Raw genomic sequence first — 20118 nt, 5'->3', positions numbered from 1 at the left:
ATTTCAAAGTTTAAAGAGATGCAGAGGCAAAATCTAATAGCCATAATATTTTTTAAAGAAAAGAAAAAAGCCATAATACTTTTGACTTCGTTAGACAAACGTGTTTGTTTACACCCAATTCTCTCTTTCATAAAAAAAGTAATTTTTTTTCTGAAAAAAAGAATCTTATTTCTGTTTCGAAGCGAGTCATATCCAACCCATTTGCAAGGATTATATTTAATTATCAAAAGATCGAGGAAAGAAAAAAAAAACAACTTTTTAAATCCGACGTTGTAACTTCAAATTCCACGTTCACCTGCGCAACCAATCCAAACCCCAATGAATTAAAGAGATGAGAAGATCAATTAAAACAAAGAAAAATTAACACATAAAACCAAACAAATTGATAACATCACCCAACTTACATCTCATTTTCCAATTTTCATTTTTAAAGATACACTTCTATAAAATATTTTTCGAAAGTACCAAAATTCAACCGATCCTTGCAAGTGAAAAATCAACTAGAAAGCAAAAGACCATGGCAAATGCTACTTAAATATGAGTAGCTTACCAGATAACATGGTGTGTAAATCATGTATTCGAGCCATAATAAAATGTGCGAATGTGTCAAACCCGAAAGAAAAAAACCCAATTTACTATATAATCAGTTCCAATAGATACAGACTCAGAACATAGTATTTACGACAATAATGTACATACAAGAACGAGGCTCATAACACTACAAGAAGTCTGAAGACTGTTCACACATAGAAAAACTGGAAGATTACAACCTGAGGCTGTCGTCTGGACAAGATCCGGCATACCACAAGCACCAAAGACGATGAAAACAAATACTACCGAGTAAAAACAACAGCAGAACAACACGATGAATCTACAAGACCCTCATATGGGGGCAGAGCTTGTTCTCCTAAGCTGATACTTTGGCTCGGGTGGTGGCATGCTAGGCAACACCTTCTCCCATTCCTGCAAGTATAATTATAGAAATGGATAAAAGACGTGCATCGAGTGCGGATTCGTGACATCAGAAAGCAATTAAAAGAGAATGTATGCTTTGCGAGCCAAAAAGAGTCTTCGGCCTTTAGCTTGAATTAAAATATTGTTATACATCATCACAAATTTTGTGCTCGAGTCAAGCAAATAGGACAGAAAAGCTGGGAAGGGTGACCAATAACGAACATATGTTCAAATAGATAAATCAAGGCTCAGTTTGCTGAAGTTGTTGCATTACCAGCTAACTGGGACACGGAATTGAAACTATTCAAGCAAATTATCACTCCTCCACCGATGAAGTACCCAATCTGCGAGAAACTTTTCTTGAAACAAGAGGTTTGCTTCATTGATTTGGAAGGGAATTACACTAAGAGAAACGGGAAAGTAAAAGCATGGACAATGACTAGATATGGGCCAAAAATTGTAATAACTAACACATTTTATAGGTTGGGTTTATACATTTTCGAGCATTAATTCCATCTTCCCTTCCATTCCATTCGATACGGGAACAGGAATTATGGGTTCAAAGAATATGGCACCCCTACACTTCTACGTCACCCCAACCTCCAAGAGATCCAAAGTGGGTAGACCTTTCACTCTCATTGCCACTCCATCCCACTTTCATCTAACCTGGGAAGGCAAAATCCAGTAGTGGAGCAACTCATGCAAATGACATCCTAAAAGAGAAACTTAGATCAAAACCCTGTGGACTCCCTTCCAACTAACACAAGAAAGACAAATTCGATAGCAAGAATACTGCTATATTATTTTGCCAAATATTTTATGCAAGGAAAATGGTTTAACTCAGATCTAAACAGGTTCCATGGAATTTATGATGCAAATTGGATTCATTTGCATTCTAGTCTGTTAAGAGGATTAGGCTCAACAGGACTCCTACTCGCTCAAGGCATAGCTGTAGAAGGAGGATTAGCTAAACAGCATCAGGTTATGTTACTTTAACCTAAATAGCATGCCTGAAGATTCTGAAGTTGACATATGTCTCCTATTTTTTCCTCTTAACATTGATGCACACTTCAATGATGAAATTGCGAACAGTTTGAAATTGATGGTTCTTACTGGCTCTCCACGTAGCAAAGCATTCCTTGAAATCTGAATCAAGTTCTTAATCAAAATCTCACTGAAATTGGGCAAAAGTCAATTTTCTCATTTTGACTTTATGTTAATAAGAGAGAGTAATAAGGCGGGACAGTAAGTACTTAGGTTGTTATTTTAAATTTTCTGATCAAATAGTTCAAATAAATTTCCGAATGAGTTAAAAATCTACATGGGGAAATTGCTTATATGTTTTAGCTTCCCACAATAACATGTCTCATTGTCATCTTTCGAAAATGAAGTTAGCTGTTTAGGTACTATATGTGTACATGTTCTTTTATCGAAGTAGATAGACGAAAATAGAGATAAAAAGGCAACCTTTTGTCTCTTGAGGCGTTCATTCTCCTCCTCAAGGCGTGAAACCTTGTTCTCCAGCTCATGGGTGTAAGCCTGCACAGTGCAGGTAAAAAAGCTGATAATGTGTGTCTATAGCCAGCAAGAAGAACCAACAAAAAAAGGTCCGGATAGTTTTTGCGCGAAAAACACACCTGCTTCCTAGCTCGTGATCGAGCAGCCGATTCCCTGTTCTTGATCATCCTCTTTTGTCTCCTCTCGACACTCCTTTCAACAAAATCACCAGGTGCAACCCTTTTTCGTCCGGGAGTTTGGGTATCCGATAAAGTACCCGACCGTGGAGATAAAGACATGGTTATTTGAGTTTCCGGGTATGCAGCATCCATTATATGATTTTCACCAAGAGGAACAGTTTGTTGAACAGATTGGCTCGGCATGAAAGAAGGACGCCGCTGCATCGGAATAGAGGGGATCTGATAGTTCATCCATTGGGCTTGCAGAGGTAATCCGATCACATCAACTCCTCCAAAAACCGAGCCCGGATTATTTTTCCCTGCAGATGATTCAACAACTACTCCTGCCTTAACCACGAAATCCTCCAAAGTCATTTCACCGAGAGTCCTTTTCCGATCAAGACTACTCCTTTTCTGTCCTTGCTGAATATCATGCCACACCTCATCAACGGTCTTTCTGCTCAGATCCATGGATAATGAGAGGCTTGACTTGCGGTTCAAAGACAAGCCACACTCGGGCTGCCCAGGTGGCCCATAATCAATGCCTCCCCTAGCTTGATTATTTGCCTCAACTGTCCACACGTTCTTCAAAAGCTCATCAATATTCATGCTAATTAAAGGTTTCCCCAGATCCCCCAATTGATTCTGTACCTCATCAAGAGTGAGGTTGTACAGAGACCCTTGGCTAACCAAGGGGTTGGATTTCGGGTCCGGATTTTGAACTTGCACCTGAGCAGGGGTTCCCCCATTGCTATTACTACCACCCCCTTGAGATCCCATTTTCTCAACAACTATTCGGTTACTTCACATTCTCCCCCTTCTCCACTTCCTTCTACACCCACAACCTAAAATTCAGTCCATCAAGAAATAAAAAATTTCCAAAAATATAGAGATAACAAATCCTTAATCAAAGCAGCAAAACAAACTCCTGCCACACAAAGCTTTGCATGAAATGCACCATTGAATCTAATACAAACAAAAAGAGCAACCCATCAAATTAGCAAGCCCTCAATCAAAAACTGCAGGAAAAACATCAATTTTCCCAATAATTAGAGGCAGATCAAATCCCACAAAATGCATGAGAACTGGAAAAAAAATCGAGAAAAATCAAACACAGAATCTTAGTTACCAGAAGGATTAAAAGAGTCCCAGAAAAGAGCAAACTTTTACACTGCGATTTTGGTTTGCATGCAGTCACTGCGCTCCAACGCACTGTGTATGTAAAGAAACAAAAAACCCAGAAGCCACAAAACCTGAGAACCTCAATCTGACTCAGGAAAAATCAATTTTAAATATGGAACAATTTATAAATGCAGAGGAATTTGAAGTCAGACCCACATTCTGTTCTCCCCCGAGAGAGTAAACTGGTATACATATGCTCGACTTAAGGAAACACCAACAAGCCTCGTACTCTTAAAAAAAAAGTCAGAAATTTACATATTAAATTTTATAACAATTAAATAAATCAATAATATTAAATGAAATTGATTCTGGGGTCTATTTATATTAAGAAATTAAATTTTAAAAATACTTTGAAATTTTTTTTTTCGTTACCCGTACTTGTGCCTCCTTTTCGAAGTTTTTTGTATTATATTATATAATATAATATACGTGGTTTTAAAAAATGAAATATATAATCTGTGCTTATGTATTAAAATACTTGCCGTAAATTCAATGAAAAAACCGGTTTAAAGTAATTACAATATTATTTTAACCTTATAATATTTTTATTAGAGGCAAAAACATGTGAGAGACGGTCTTACATGTCATATTTTGTGAGACAAATCTCTTATTTAATTTGGGTCATCCATTAAAAAATATTATTTTTTATGTTAATAGTATTACTTTTTATTGTGAATATTGGTAGGATTGACCCGTATAATAGATAAAGATTCATGAGATCGTTTCACAAGAGGTCTACTCTTTATTAAAACATTAATTTTTTTTTTGAAAAGCACGATTATCCTTATTATGTACTCTATGCTTTAATTTTATTTAAAACTAGTTCTCTTGTGAGACGGTCTCACGAATCTTTATCTGTGAGACGGGTCAACCCTACCAATATTCACAATAAAAAGTAATACTTTTAGCATAAAAAGTAATATTTTTACATGGATGACTCAAATAAGAGATCCGTCTCACAAAATATGATTTGTGAGAACGTCTCACACAAGTTTTTACTTATATTTAATAATTACCTTTTGGATTATGATATTTTTTTGTTGAATCTAAAATTATCAAAATGGTGTAATAGTTAGTACACACCTATCAATTTAAAGAAAATTAAATTATGATGACATTATAGACTAAGATGCCAGTGTTTATGTGTAGTAAACGTCATGTTCTATTATGTTAATCTGTATTCTATAATTAGCAAGTGCTCATTATGTAATAATGGAAGAAATAATATATCATGATCTAGTTAGCATGTAATGAGTTTTGATTGATGAATTTAAGTTTAAATTCATTAAATTGTTTATATGGACCAAATTCAAGTGAACTTTCATTCAACTATATATCAAACTAAGTATTTTCAATAGAAAAAATTACGGTAGATTTCAAATAAATTCAAAATGATTATGTTAATTAGAACAATCAAAATTTGTGCTTTAGATGTTGTATCATTTAGAATATTTGAGTTACATCATTACCACCAACTATAGTTTTTGGTAAAACTACAATCACTCGATCCATGTTGGGTAGAATAATCAAAACGTGATTCTTGATCTGTTGTACGATTTAAAATATTTGAGGTGCAAAATTACTACTAGCTATATCTTTTGGTATATCGGCAAACGCTCAGTCCAACAAAATGTCATTAATTTGAAATACATTCATCATATACTTCTCTAAATCAAATCTATCATTCCAAATGCGACTTAAGACATACGATCTTATATATTTTTAAATGAATTTATATTTATCTTGAAAATATTATTAAAAAATTCAATAATTTTCTTAACTTCAATCTCATTTCTCGTTATATATATATATATATATATAGACATTGACAGCTCAATCTATAAAGTCGTCATGATTTTTAATTTTGTTTAAATTTATTTGTGTATTAACAAGTGCACCTCTTGATAGACGTCGTGTTCGATTATGTTAATATGTATCGTATAATTAGTAGTACACTCACTGCATGGTAATGGAATAAATAATATATTACGATTTAATTAGAGTGAAACGGAAATGCAGTTATATTTGGATGGATAGATTTCAAATTATCTTTTGCTATATATTGTATGTTTTAATTTTAATTACCCTCTGGATTATGAATTTTTAAAGATATTATTAAAATAAGTATTGTTTTAACATTACATTCAATAAAGTTAAAACCACACGTTGCCTCGCTGGGCAACTATTTTAATATCATTTTCCACTATTGGTTTTATTTTTTCCTGTGGTAAAAGGATGACCACCCTTCAATTGAACAAAAACTCTATTGTTGCTTTTGAAAAGTATTCGAGTTGGTAGAGTAGATGAATGTTTGATTAAAGATCAGCAGTTCGATTTCTCTTACCAACAATTTCTCAAACGTATGTCGCATATGGTTTGTCCAGTACGGTTTATTTGACTAACGTGATTTGCAAAGTACTGTATCGGTGCTGGGGAAATTTAGCCAATACTTATCTGATGATAGCGATTGTAATTAAAAAAAAAAAAAAAAACTACTCTGCTTCCACTTCACTAAGCTGAAACATGGAGCAAATTAAGCAAAAACAAATAATCTCCCAAACGTGATACAACTACTCCAGACATATCCCGATAAATGTATAAATTCAACCCGATACCCCATGGATGGGCCCACCACCCTTGGCCCATCCCTAGCTCAATCCTTGGCTCATCCCTAGCCTAAATGGAAGACAAGCCCATCAAGGGCCCAGATATTCTCCTATAAATACCAGATTCAAGCGTATTATGATTCATTCACTATATTGTTGTCAGCAGCACCCTTAGCTGCTCCCTTCATATATCCTCAGTCACTGACTTGAGCGTCGGAGGGGCAACGCCAGAACACCCTCCCGGCCCTCTTTTAATGGTCTTTTTCGTGATTTCAGGCTCAGGACAATTTCAAAACTCTGTGTCTGTACTAGTGACACTTGCCGGAATCGGACCCTAAATTTTTCGTGAGTATTACAACCTAATAGATATTATCTCTGAAAGACTCCAAACTCTGACAATGACATCAAAAAACTGTCATCTTACCAGGCTCCACTGGCACATGAAACCTTGATTTTTAATTGTTCATCTTTAATAGAAAAAACATGAATTATATATTGAGTTTGTGAATCTAATTTAATTTAAATATAATTTTTTGAGAATGATTTATATATTATATAATTATAAAAGATCGAGTTGATTAAAAATATAGTCCTTGTGCACCTTAATCCTCGAGTTGTTCTTTGCTACATCTATTAGGACATTTTAGAAGAAAAATCTTATAGTTGAGTCATGTCATGTAAAATGGTCGGAACTCATGGGGCCATATGTAGGTTGGATCTTAAAAATTTGACTCAAACTTGGTCAATTAGTTTTGTATCTATTAACAAGATTTTTTATAATCATCATAATTTATATTGATAAGTATATCAACTATAATTAATAAACATACAATTTCTAGCTGGTAAAGTAAGAAAACAATATTTTATTTGGTGGACTGCAAGTTTTAATTTGAACTGATTCTATATGTTTGATTTTTTTAGGGAAAAAAAAACGGTTTTATCTAATTGTGACATTTACTTTATATGTATACTCATGCAAAGCTTCATAGATAGAGTTTTTGAATATACAATAGGTATCACGAGGTCTGCCTCTCAAGGTAAGACCATGAAACTCATTAGAAAGCATATCATATATTCTAAACATGTTAATAGTCGATTCACCTGCCTAAATAAAAGATAAATGTTGTTTGAGCTTGAGACTATCATATGTGATGTAAACGCCATGATGATGCACCAAACAATCATCTCTCAGACTTTTCAAGTGGTTATCTTATCGAGTGGAATAATCTGATGTTAGGGTTGTACATCATTAGTCATTTGACCTGGGACAACGTAGATGCTCTACGTACTAACATGAAATTTGATCCGTTTACCAACTCCGTTGTGGGTCATCAGGTGATGAGGTTGCTTGTAGTTTCGTAATATGTAGGAGCCAATGCATTGTACTTGGGGATTTACCGCTCGCCTACGATGAAGATATCCGATGTGATCTGATGGGTTATAGTGCAAGGAGACTCTGGTCAGAGCAAGACATGTGTAGTTTGAGGGTCACACAAGTAACATATTATATATTCCCGTTGAGATATTCATATTCAAGGAGTTTAATTTCGGATACTGTAGTTTGATGGAAATAAATGAGTTAAGTTGATTCCATGTAATGCATGTATGGAAGTTAGTTTAATTGCTAATTAAATGAGTAGAGTGGAACTGTGTGTTTTAGTGGAGGAGTTCAGCCACTTCCTTCCGCTGTGCCCTCGTACCGCCATTGGATTTTTGAAATTCCGGTGATCCGATGATCTAATCTCCAGACAAATTTCTTTTAGATATCTAGTATGATCTATACAAGGAATTCAGTATCTGATCGTTGATTTGATTAGACGATCGATCGTTGATTTGATTAGACGATCGAAGAAAGAGGTGATCCATTCATATGGATTTACAAGAAGAGCTATGTCCGCTTAAAATCCAGAATAGTTGAAAGCAGCGTTATATATACAAAAATAAATTAAAATAAACACCGTATAAATGCTTATTTAAATCGTACGACACACGAGAACATTTTCAATTGTCAATTTTTTTTAAAACTTCCACTAGCGTTTTGTACGGAAAAAAAAACGATACTCCCACAAATGATTGTCTCATCTTCTGACCCCACGTCATACACATAATGGAGGAGCATTTACTGTTGTGGCACTCGTCCGAAAGACTTTCTTGATTGATTGCCATTCATTTTTCAGTCTTTCTTCTGCGTAAATGAATCGATACCTTTCTCTCTTTTTTTCCATAAATGCATCGTAGAATTAATTTTATGGTAGACCCCCTTAGCTTCGACGACCGTAACCACCATAGATTCAGGTCCTTTAAAAAATAACTCCATATATTCGAATTAATAGTGAAGATTAAATTTTTAGTAGGGGCAATATAGTTTCTAGAGGTGTTCAGAAATGAAATCAAATCAGACCAACCCATAAAACCAAAATTAACCTCATGGTTTAGATCGAGATCTTAAAATCAACCAAATCGAAAAAATTGGTCTGATTCATGTTTTAGATAAAAATAAACTAAACCACTGGTTATATTAGCATAAAAATTTATCTACTAAATTTTGTTAGTTTAATGTGATTTTTCTTGGATACATAAATATTTTATTTGATTAGTTTTTATTATATCATCAGTGGGCATTGTATAAGTTGCAAAATTTAACCTAAATAAACATAACAACCACTACAAAAGTTTCGGTTTTTCTATAAATCCGAAAATTACGTGACTTGCATAAAAATTTTAATTTATTATATTTTACATATAACAATCGACTTCTATCCATTGTCAATTGATAATTTGTCCAAATTACTAGACCTCATTCAATAATTCACTGTTAAACTCAAACTTAAAAAATTAACAATCCAAATCAGATCAAACCGAAATTCATCGTTAAATTTGGTTATAATATGAAAATTTTAAAACTGATAAAGTTTGTTTTTGTTAGATTTTTATCTACATCGGAACCAAATCGCAGTTTAGCATCCATGTTCCTAGTTATTATGTCTTACAACTTAGATGAAGTCTCTTGTGACACGGTCTCACGAATATTTATCTGTGAGACGGGTCAACCATATCGATATTCATAATAAAAAATAATACTCTTAGCATAAAAAGTAATAATTTTTCATAGATGACCCAAATAAGAGATCTATTTCACAAAATACGATCCGGGATATCATATCACACAAATTTTTTTCCTCGACATATTTCATCGAGTAGATAAGATTTTGGTCCATTTAGGCAAAATTTGTTCCCACTGTAATTTGAAATCGAAAACTCGGATTCGACCTCATAGATTCTCTTCGTATTTTCACTCACTTTTTCATGCTTATGTCAACTAAGCGAGCCGCGGACGCGAAATGAGTGTCGGCGCCGCCGCCTTCAAGTCTCTCAAGTTGTCGTCCCTCATCTCCTGGAAAAACGTGCGTTTTCCTCTCTCTGGAATCTATGTACACACACTCGTACTAGCATTTTATCAAACATATTTCGTACATGCAGACGGGCAAGCTGCAGCAAACAATTGCAAATGGCGTTGAGAGGTCTGGCCGAGGACTGCATTCCGGCGATCTGTCTACTGTTAGAATTATTCCGGCGGACGCTGGCAGTGGAAGGTATTTCGTTTTTCGATCGAATGTTATTCACGCTTCCATTGATAATGCTGTGAAGGCAAGTGGTCTTTGTACTACGCTGTCGAAAGATGGGTACAGTGTTCGAACTGTCGAACATTTGCTCTCTGCTTTGGAGGCCACCGGTGTTGATAATTGTTGTATTGAGATTAAGGGTTCTAACCCTGGTGATCAATCCGTTGAGGTGATAGCTATCTTTCTTTTTGTTTCCGAATACATTTGTAGTTAAAACAGTGGTTGCTGGATAATTTTGCCACTGCACGAGACTTAGACATGATGTTGAGTTGTCTTGATGAATGGAAAATTAGTGGAGTCATGGGCAATGGAAACATTCGTGTTATCAACAGAAGAGTGGATATCATCTGAAATGTGTATGTACGTAGTATGGATTTGTTGATCACCTCTATAGACCAGTAATTCAGCATGCAGAACAAATGTAGGATTAGTCAACTAGTCGACAACTCATGAAAAAGAATAAAGGCAGTAATTCATGAACCATGCAACACACACATGAAAAATTTCACAAAAAAAAGATCGTAATACCAATTACTGCTTGATATATTTTCTCTAATCGTAGAGGTGATTCAATCTGATGCATGTTATCCACAACTTTCTGTAATGGGGAAACAAAGGAAAAAAAATATCAAGCAGTATGAGCTTCTATGATTATTAGCACGAAAAATATTCACAGGTTCCTATATTTGATGGGTCGGCAAAAGAATGGGTGGAAGCAATTGATCAGGCTGGATTGAAGGTTGCTATGGATTGTAGTGGAAAATGCTGTGAAAAATTGGCACCATATCTCAATGAACCTGTTCATGTGCTGAAAAATGATTCTTTCGTGGCCGCTTTCCCTCATTCAAAAGTCAGCATCACTTATGGCATTGACTTCCCACAGGTAAATGCACCCCTTTTTTATTTTCAATGCTAAATCATACATGTTCGTGTTATCGCTTGTCTAGTGCTTCGTGATTGCAGCTTCATATTTTTTGCACGTTTAACAATGTTTACTCTGTGTTGTTGGTCGACGTGATGGACCATGTCTAGGAATCAGATTCAAACGGCTAAAATCAATACGGGAGCAGCAACTGATACTTGATATGAGGGATTTGTGACTGAGAGACTTTTTGTCCTAGCCCAACATGTTACACAATTGGAACGAACAATACTCCCTAAATTGATCAGTCAAAATAGTGTTTATTGCATTTACATTCTTAATCCATGTGAACCTAGTTGTCAAAAGCGAGTGCCTCTCGCCTTAAGCGTGAACATTGCGCTGGGGCTATCCCAGGCGCATCGGTTGACTAAGGCGATCCCAGACAAGCCCCTGGGCTCGCCTTGGAAGGGCACTCGGGCTCGCTTAAAGTACGGCTGAGTTGTTTTTTTTAATTTAAAAATTTGTTTTTTTTTAAATCACTAGTTTAAAAGACAAAAGGCCGAAACCGAAACCCTAATAGCTCAAGTCCCCAACACAAAATAAAAGAAGGGATCGGCATGAGCGCGTAGAAGAAGAGAAGGCGCAGTGAAGACCGAGAAGTTGGTTTGGCCCGTACCATTTCTGAAGACAAAATATGACAAGTTTGATTTCTACTCCATCTTGAACAGCTACAGCAGATGGCTAGTTTGTATTCGTATGGAACCTAAAATGAGTTAACTGGAATATAGAGAAACCCAGAATGTTATTGTTTATTTGATGCATATGTAAGGCTGAATTTAGTTGCATGCATGATTGTGAATTCTATCTCAGGATATTTGTGTCTTAAATAGGTTTATTTTCTGCATATTAATTTATTTAAGACAGAAGAAATCATGGATATTCATATTTCATGGTTGCAAATTCTAGTCTAGTTTTACTTCAGTTTTAAATTTTAATTATATAATGTTCTTGTTTGGTCTGCATGGTTTATTAATTTATGTTATCATATATACTGAATTATGATATAATATGTTACAATTTTTCCTCCAGATTAATGTCGGTTCTGAAAATTTGGAGAAATCAAAACGATCCTGGCTGAAACTATGAGAAATTAATCAATCCAAAAGACACTAATTCCGTGCAATATGTTTTTTGTGGCAAAATTCTAAAGGAAGGAATTTTTCGTCTCAAGCAATATCTTGCTGGAGGCCATCGAAATGCCAAAGCATGTCCAAAATTACCCGAGCATGTTAAAACTGAAATTCAAGTTTACATGTCAAAAAAAAGAAAAAGAAATCAAGCGGCAAATGAACATGAATCCTAATTTTGATGAATTTGCTGAGCAATTGGAAATTTTGGAAGATAATGATATGTTTCCAATCCCTCGAAAAGGGAAACAACCAATGTAAAGTTCAACAGCGAGTTCAGCCGCCATCCCCTTGTTTTCTCAAGTCAAAAGACAAAGACTGTCGGTCCTCTTGAACATCGGGATGTTCAATTCATTGTGGGTGATTTGGTTCTGTACTTTGTATTTTTTTATTTAAAAAAGTTACCCTAACTTTATGGTAACTTGGGGGCTTCCAATCATGAGTACAGTAAGATGCAGCTCTACAAAATTCCTTAAAGCTATCATACTTTACAGCGTTGAACAAAATACATGCATCGTACATCCATTTGACAAAGTACTGCAGCACAGAGTCTCACACTTTTTTCTGACTTTCATCATATTTCTTTAGATCTTTTGTTTCTTTTTGCTTTCCTTGATTTTTCGAGGGATCGGAAACACATCATATTCCAAAATTTCCAATTGCTAAGCAAATTCATCAAAATCAGGATTCATGTCCATTTGCTGTTTGATTTTTTTTTTTGACATGTAATCTTGAATTTCAGTTCTAACATGCTCAGATCATTTTGGACATGCTTTGGCATTTCGATGGCTTCCAGCAAAATGTTGCTTGAGACGAAAAATTCTTCCCTTGAGAATTTTGCCACAAAAAACACATTGCACGGAATTAATATCTTTTCGAATGATTAATTTCCCATAGTTCCAGCTAGGATCTTTTCGATTCTCCAAATTTTCAGAAACCAACGTTAATCTGGAGTAAAAATTGCAACATATTATATCAGCAATTCAATACATACAATAACATAAATTAATAAACCATGCAGAAACCAAACAAGAACATTATATAATCAAAACTTAAAACTCAAGTAAAATTTGTAGCCATGAAATATGAATATCCATGATTCCACGTGTTTGAAATAAATTAATATGCAGAAAATAAACCTATTTAAGACAAATATCCCGAGATAAAATTCACAAGCGTGCATGCAACTAAATTCAGCCATCAAATAAACAACATTATGGGTTTCTCTACATTCCAGTTAACTAATTTTGGGTTCCATATGAATACAAACTAACAATCTGCTGTAGCTGTTCAAGATGAAGTAGTAATCAGACCCTGACAGATTTTGTCTTCAGAAATGGTATAGGGCAGACCAACTTATCGGTCTTCACTGCAACCTTCTCTTCTTTGTTCTGCTGCTGCGCCTTCTCTTCTTCTACGCGCACCTGCCGCTCCCTATTTTATTTTATATCGGGGACTTGGGTTGTTTGGGTTTGGGCTTTTTGTCTTTTAAACTAGTAATTAAAAAAAACACAGAAGTTGAACAATTTTTCAATTTTTAAGAAAAAAACTTTAAGCGCGCTTCGAGGCTCACTATAGTGAATCGATGCGCCTAGGATGGCCTCGGGCACAATGTTCACACTTGGTGGCGCCTCTCCCCTTAAGCTCGCCTTTGACAACTATGGCCTGGACAATAGTAGAGGAGGTGAGAAGGGGTCGTCCATAGACGACCTCAAAAGGAGTAGCCCGAAGGGAGGAGTGAAAACTCGTATAGTAACAAATTCTGCCCAATCCAACTAGGTTGTCCATTTGGTCGGAGAATCCCCCAAGGAGCAGCGTAAGTACATTTCCACCACACGATTAGCAGTCTTTGTCCGACCATCCGATTGAGGGTGATATGCTGAGGAAAAGCAAAGTGAGACGAAATAATTCCTTCCAGAAGGCTCTTGTTACGGTCACATCAGTGTCACCCACAATAGAGTTGTGCAGCCTATGCAATTTGAAAATATTCTCAAAGAAGATGCGTGGCACTTGAGGGGCAGTGTACGGATAGGCCAATGACACAAAGTGTGTGCATTTCGAGAAGCGCTCCACCACCAAGAACAAGACTGTCTTCCCATGTGATAGGGGAAGGCCTTTGACAAAATCCATCAAAATTTCAGTCCAGATGTGAACCGGCACCGGGAGAGGGTGTAATAACCCAATGGGTTTCAAATTTCCAATCTTGTTACGTTGACATACCAAGCAGGAGGCCCCAAATTCCTTGTTTTGGGTCCGCATTTCCGACCAAAAGAAATATCTGGAAATGCAGTGCAAGGTATTTTGATAGCCTTCATGACAAGAATTATGGACAAAGTAAATAATTTGTGAGATGAGGACCAAATCCTCTGGCATGTAAACCCGTTGTTTATACCATACGACTCCATCTTTAAAATTCTCAGGACCAATCGCTTCACCCTCTTGAATTCTGGTCACCAAAGTCTGCATCTTTGAGTGTGATGCCAGTTCGGCCATGATATTAGTTCGATCGGCCTTGTATTCGACCTTGACATCAAAGCCCAATAACTTGTTCACCCAACGTTGTTGAGGGGAAGTAGTGATGTGTTGTTCTAGTAAGAACTCTAAACTGTAGTGGTGAATATGGATGATGAAGGGATTTCCCCAGAAGTATGTGCGCCAGTGGCGAACCGCTCACCAGCCCGATTAATTCCTTTGCATAAGCTGGAAGCTTTTGACGTTGAGGAGCCAAAGTATGGCCGTATAAGGCAATAGCCGTTCTTCTTGGAGCAAAACATCATCCTGAGGCGTCACATTCAATAATAAATGGTTTTGCGAAGTTAGGCAACGCGAGCACCGGGGTGGAGGTGGGTACCGTCTTCGAAGCCTCAAATGAGCGTGGGGCTGCGTCATCCCATAGTTTTTTATTTTTTTTTGCAGTAGGCTCATGAGGGGAACTTCAATAATACCAAAGTCCCGTTGAACTTGTGGTAATAGCTCGCGAGCCCAAGGAAGCCGTGAAGAGCACGGACAGATGTGGGCGTTGGCCAAAGGGTGATGGCCACATGGCCGAGATAGGCCACCTCCGATTTCGCGATTAAACATTTGGATTTTTTGAGAAAGAATCGACGATGCTTGAGAATAGAGAATACCACCCGTAAATGAGACAAATGAGCAACCCAGGACAAGCTGTAAACCAGGATATCATAAAGAAGACTAGGACAAAACACCGTAAGTAGCTCCCAAATATTGAGTTCGTAATAGACTGAAATGTTGATGGAGTGCTGGTTAGCCCAAAGGGCATGACCAAGAACTCGAAGTGGCCATGGTGAGTATGGAAGGCAGTCATATGCACGGCCTCGGGGTCCATCAGCACTTACTGATACCCCGCATGGAGATCCAGTTTTGTGAAGTAACATGTGCTGTTGAGCTTCCCAATAATTCCTCAATAACTGGTATGGGAAATTTGGTCTTGATGGTCTTCGAGTTAAGGGCCCGTGATCTATACGAAAACGCCAAGAAGAGTCTGCCTTTCTAACTAACAAAACGGGAGAGGAAAACGGTGAAGTGCTGGGTGTAATTACCCTCTTAACTAGCATCTTTGAACACTGATTTTCAATCTCATCTTTCTGGGCGTGGGGGTAACGATAGGAGCGCGCCACTACCTGGTATGTGCCTTGCAACAACACAGTCTTGTGATTAATGGGTTGAGCCGGTGGTAGTCTTGTAGGTTCTTCAAAAATGCATTCGAATTTGCCTAGGAGGTGTTGTAACCCATCGGGTGTCTCCGGTGGCGATAAAGAAATTGAATAACTTGTGATTCCCGGAGCGGGCTCCTTCCGAGTGGCCTTGAGTTCGATGTTATTTCCATTATAACATAACTGCATTGTCATATTATGGAAATTCCAATTGATCGGCCCAAGCGTGCACAACCAATTTATCCCCAATACCACCCCAAAATTGTCACAATGAGATGACAAAAAGATCAATAGGGAAAACACTGCTGCCCAATTTCAATCTGAAAATTTGAACACACCTGAGCAATATAATTGTCCACCGTTGGCCACTGCTACTCGCAACGTTTGCCTTCGCTCGAGTGGTAGTGAAAGAGTGTTTGTCAGGGATGCGTCGATGAAGCAATGCATATTGCCTGAATTGATAAGAATGGTTACTGGAGATTGGCCGACGTGACCATGAATCTGCATAGTGTTTGCACTTGAAGATCTCAAGGTAGCGTATATCGAGACCTCGACCTTCTCATCCTCTGTTTGATCGTCATCACCCTCACTATATGTGCCCTCTTCAACTCCATCAATAAAAACAATATCTTATAACGATGTACCCGAACGAATGAGGTCTACCAATCCTGTAGATAAATAACACCTGGATATTCGAATGAGTATTCCGCAAACGCAAGTCTGGAACTCCATAACTAGAGGAATTGGACTTCATCGCAGTTCAAGCAAAGGCCTTTGGAGCGCCGATCATCCATTTCTGCCCTGGTTAATCGTTTAACAATTGGTGTGCTTGGTGGAAGAGCACCCTGGCGGTGGCTGGGTTGTTGTTGTTCTTCTCGTATGGCTGTCCCCTGTACGTTGTTCGTAAAGTAGTGCCTGATATATAGCACTTTTAAGATCTTGAGGTCGCTGAATATGTACCTCAATTGCAATGGACTCCTTTAAACCACTCAGAAATAATTGTGCTTCCTGCCTCGGAGTCATCGAGACTGCCTGGGCCGCAAGCTGCTCGAATTTCTCTTGATAATTTGCCACGGATCCAGTCTGGCGAAGCTTAGATAGTTCGCAAAAGGTGTCTGTGCAAATCGGGGGGCCAAATCGGATATGTCAATGATCCTTAAAAGTCTTCCACCGTAGATTCGAGTTTTTTGATGCTCGAAAAGTGGTCGCAACGACTAAGCCATGCTAACGAGTCGTGCTTTCCATTGTATACCAGGAACTCCATCCTTGAGAATTTTGGAACGGAGAAAGGGTTATCCCGCCTGTCAGTAGATCGCGACTCCTTGCCCGATGAATCATGGTATTCCCTGCGGCTGCTATCGCCCTCCGGACCCTTCTGCGAATCTGCCCAAGACTGGGCCACTTGTAGCAACAACTCCTCAATTTTGGTGTAGAGGTCACGCTACCGCTGTTTGTTGGCAAGTTTGACCTCCGTGATTACGGCTACAAGAGTCTGCAGTTGGTTGTGAGTGGCTTGGAAATCACCCATAACTCCTGTCTTTGATACCAAGTTGTCACGAGTGCAGGAAATGACTCTAGTTATGGAATGATGCACGCGGAAATCCTCAATGATTGCATTTTTGTGTTTCATAGTCTTCCTTCCACTGCGACTTATTTTGATATTGTGTGTAGAGGCTTGATTGAGGGAACCTCTTAACCTTCTTCGACTAAGTATAATTAAGAATGAAAATTCAGATATTTTATTCAAAAAACCAATCCATATAAATATATGCGAGGCCCTTATCATGATAGAACCAAACGCAAAAAGAAAAATCACCAAACTGAGATTATCATTAAGAGGATAACCCTTGTTCACAAACCAACCTAAAGATAAATATCGTAATATAAAGAACTCAAGGAAAATAAAAGGCTAAGTTGTTGTCCTCCGGAATCTGCCGTGTGTCTTCCTGTGATAAAAAATGGCATTGGTTGGGCTTGAGTCTGCGCTTGTATTCTGTTGGGGCGAAGGAACCATGACATAGCTTCTGTTGCATTTGTTTAGGTCGTTGCTGTTGCCTAAAATTCAGTGAATTTTTGTTTATAGTTGGGATATTGTTCCCACTCTTGGAATGCAACTTGAATATATTTTTGAAGATGTTAGAAGTGAGAAATTTAAAAGATTTTTGTGAACTGTACTATTGGTATCATTGTAGTACTTGTGCATTACAGTTTTTGTTGTTCTGAATCATCCGCATGGATAGCATGTCAGCGAAAATTATACTGATGATGATATAATTTTTTCTCTTTTTTAAAAAAATTTGCCATAACATTACATCTGCAGTTTCGTTCATCTTTGTTTAATACTAATAAAATTTCTCTCTTAAAAAATTCTTCTTACAGGCACCTGCGATCGGTTGTCAGTGGTTCTCTTCCACCCTATTTGATGAATCTTTCTACTTTGAACAAATAGCTTCATCAAGAACCTTTTGCCTTTACGAAGAGGTGACATGAATATTTTCATCTCCCAACTTTTTCCATCTCTATGTTGAATTTGTGGATTTTGCAGTGTTTATGCCATTATCGTCATTTGCTTCTTAACCTTATCATGAACTGCATTGTTTTTGCTCTGAATGTGTGTAAATGTCTTTACCATCTATTCTATGCTGGACCTTAACTGGTGATTGTAACAACTCCATTTTCTTAAAATGTTAGTACGAAGCAAGCCATGGCTAATACTTTCAATTATCTGGTGTGGGTATATGCATCTTGCTGCTTCTTCTGGAATCTAATTAGGAATTCTTTGCAGGTGGAACATATGCGCAGCTTAGGACTTATTAAAGGTGGTTCAGCAGAAACAGCCATCATCTGTAGGTTAGATATATTTCTGGGCGTATAAGTAAAACCAAATACTTAAAGAAAAAGCCTCTAGATCCCCACCCCTCCAAATTTACAGAAAAAGCCACTACACCCTCCCACTCCGTGAGCGTGCGTGCGTGTATATTTTTTATACGTTCAATTTTGTGAATTTGAGTTTGGGCAGTTGTGAGATGTGATAAAACATTTTTTTCCCATGGAAAAAGAGAGATTTTGTCTTCTCCTAGAATATTTTTTTTTTTTAAAAATTCTACTAGAATTATTTTATCGATTCTTTATGTTATGCTTTTTTGTTCGGTTATTGGAAATCTTAACATCAGAGTCAAGATCTAATTCATTATAAATCTGCAAATTTGTTGAGGGCGCTTTTTTCTTTTTGTCAAAAAGACATCTTGCTCATCATGGGACCCAGATTTTTATTCTATTATAAAATTTGGTCATGGACTGCAATACCTTGTTAATTTGTTATGCCTGTTTGGTATCTTCTGTGCTATGAGATGTCACAGATATTTTAGGTAGTTTCTGCACGTCTTATTTCTTATGGCTTTATGTGTGCTCTATATGCATGCAGTGTTAACAGTGGTTGGCTGAATCCACCTCTGCGTTACCATGATGAGCCATGCAGGCACAAGGTTTTAGATCTTATTGGTGATTTTTCCCTTTTGGCTCAACGCGGTAATCAAGGACTTGTGGTGGCACACATCATTGCTTATAAGGTTTTGTTCGTTTTGCCTTATAATTTCAGTTTTGTGTCGGACGCTTGAAATCGGTAGAGCTGCTAGCTGTTTCAAATCAATATCATACTTTATGTATGATTGATTCCTTGTAAATCAAAACCTTGCATAAAACCACCCTCTTGTCCTGGGAATTCACTCGAAAAGATTTATCATTTGTGTATTGCTCGACTGATGCAACTCATGGCTAAAATTATTGGAGAAGCTTGTAGCCTTAGCTTCAATTTGTTTCTTGTAAAATAAAAAAACTCAGAAATGCTTTTGCACATGTTGATGAAAATTACTTTCATGGGTTGATTGCTTAGTCCCCCATCTTTTCTAATGTTCACACAGGTATAACTCGCTTTACCTTACATCTATATTCTATCCTTTCTTTACAAAACTAGTTATGTTGGATTTGTGATTCCTATGTACCTCCTTAATTTGTTTCAAACCACCAAATGATCTAGTTCACTTCACAGGGTGGGCATTCATTGCACACAGAGTTTGTTCGTCGTCTCTCAGGAATCAATTAAAATGGGGAATGCCCTCATCGCTTCTCAGAAGGTGAGGAGCTCAGACCCAACTTCCTGTTTCCCAATCTGTATTAGATTTCATTTTTCAAGGGTACCTCGGAATCAATTAATCTAAAGTATGAGGCATTGGGTTCAGAATCACATGAATTTTGCACTGAATTGAGAAAGGTATAGCAAGTTCCCATATTATGAATGGATTTTATCAGATTTCAGCTGATCCGAATCTGTCATATCCGGTTCGGGTGATATAGT

At 37.2% G+C, this 20118-nt stretch overlaps 2 protein-coding genes across 9 annotated transcripts; one reads left to right on the top strand and one right to left on the bottom strand.

Annotated features, from left to right (window-relative positions):
• Positions 1-616: 616 nt before the first annotated feature.
• Positions 617-4061, bottom strand: LOC142529257 (ABSCISIC ACID-INSENSITIVE 5-like protein 2). 8 transcript variants are annotated; one of them, XM_075634730.1, is made up of 5 exons: positions 3965-4061; positions 3760-3842; positions 2592-3649; positions 2422-2493; positions 617-963 (listed from the first exon to the last, which is right to left on the bottom strand). In XM_075634730.1, the coding sequence occupies exons 3-5, from the start codon at positions 3408-3410 to the stop codon at positions 883-885; spliced, it is 972 nt and encodes a 323-aa protein (XP_075490845.1). In that variant the 5' UTR covers positions 3411-3649; positions 3760-3842; positions 3965-4061; the 3' UTR covers positions 617-882. The 8 variants fall into 8 exon arrangements, with proteins under 8 accessions (XP_075490845.1, XP_075490847.1, XP_075490844.1 ...); XM_075634732.1 differs by having other exon boundaries at positions 2592-3475; XM_075634729.1 differs by having other exon boundaries at positions 2592-3596; positions 3965-4060.
• A 5552-nt stretch (positions 4062-9613) lies between these two features.
• Positions 9614-20063, top strand: LOC142528935 (putative UDP-3-O-acyl-N-acetylglucosamine deacetylase 1, mitochondrial). The gene is made up of 7 exons (XM_075634226.1): positions 9614-9822; positions 9899-10210; positions 10718-10924; positions 18144-18245; positions 18550-18614; positions 19189-19333; positions 19813-20063. The coding sequence occupies exons 1-7, from the start codon at positions 9760-9762 to the stop codon at positions 19864-19866; spliced, it is 948 nt and encodes a 315-aa protein (XP_075490341.1). The 5' UTR covers positions 9614-9759; the 3' UTR covers positions 19867-20063.
• Positions 20064-20118: the final 55 nt, after the last annotated feature.

The sequence above is a fragment of the Primulina tabacum genome, chromosome 16 (genome assembly GCF_025594145.1).
Source record: "Primulina tabacum isolate GXHZ01 chromosome 16, ASM2559414v2, whole genome shotgun sequence".
NCBI classification, from domain to species: domain Eukaryota; kingdom Viridiplantae; phylum Streptophyta; class Magnoliopsida; order Lamiales; family Gesneriaceae; genus Primulina; species Primulina tabacum.
Note: the sequence above shows the minus strand (reverse complement) of the source record. Positions and strands in the feature narration are given on the sequence as shown.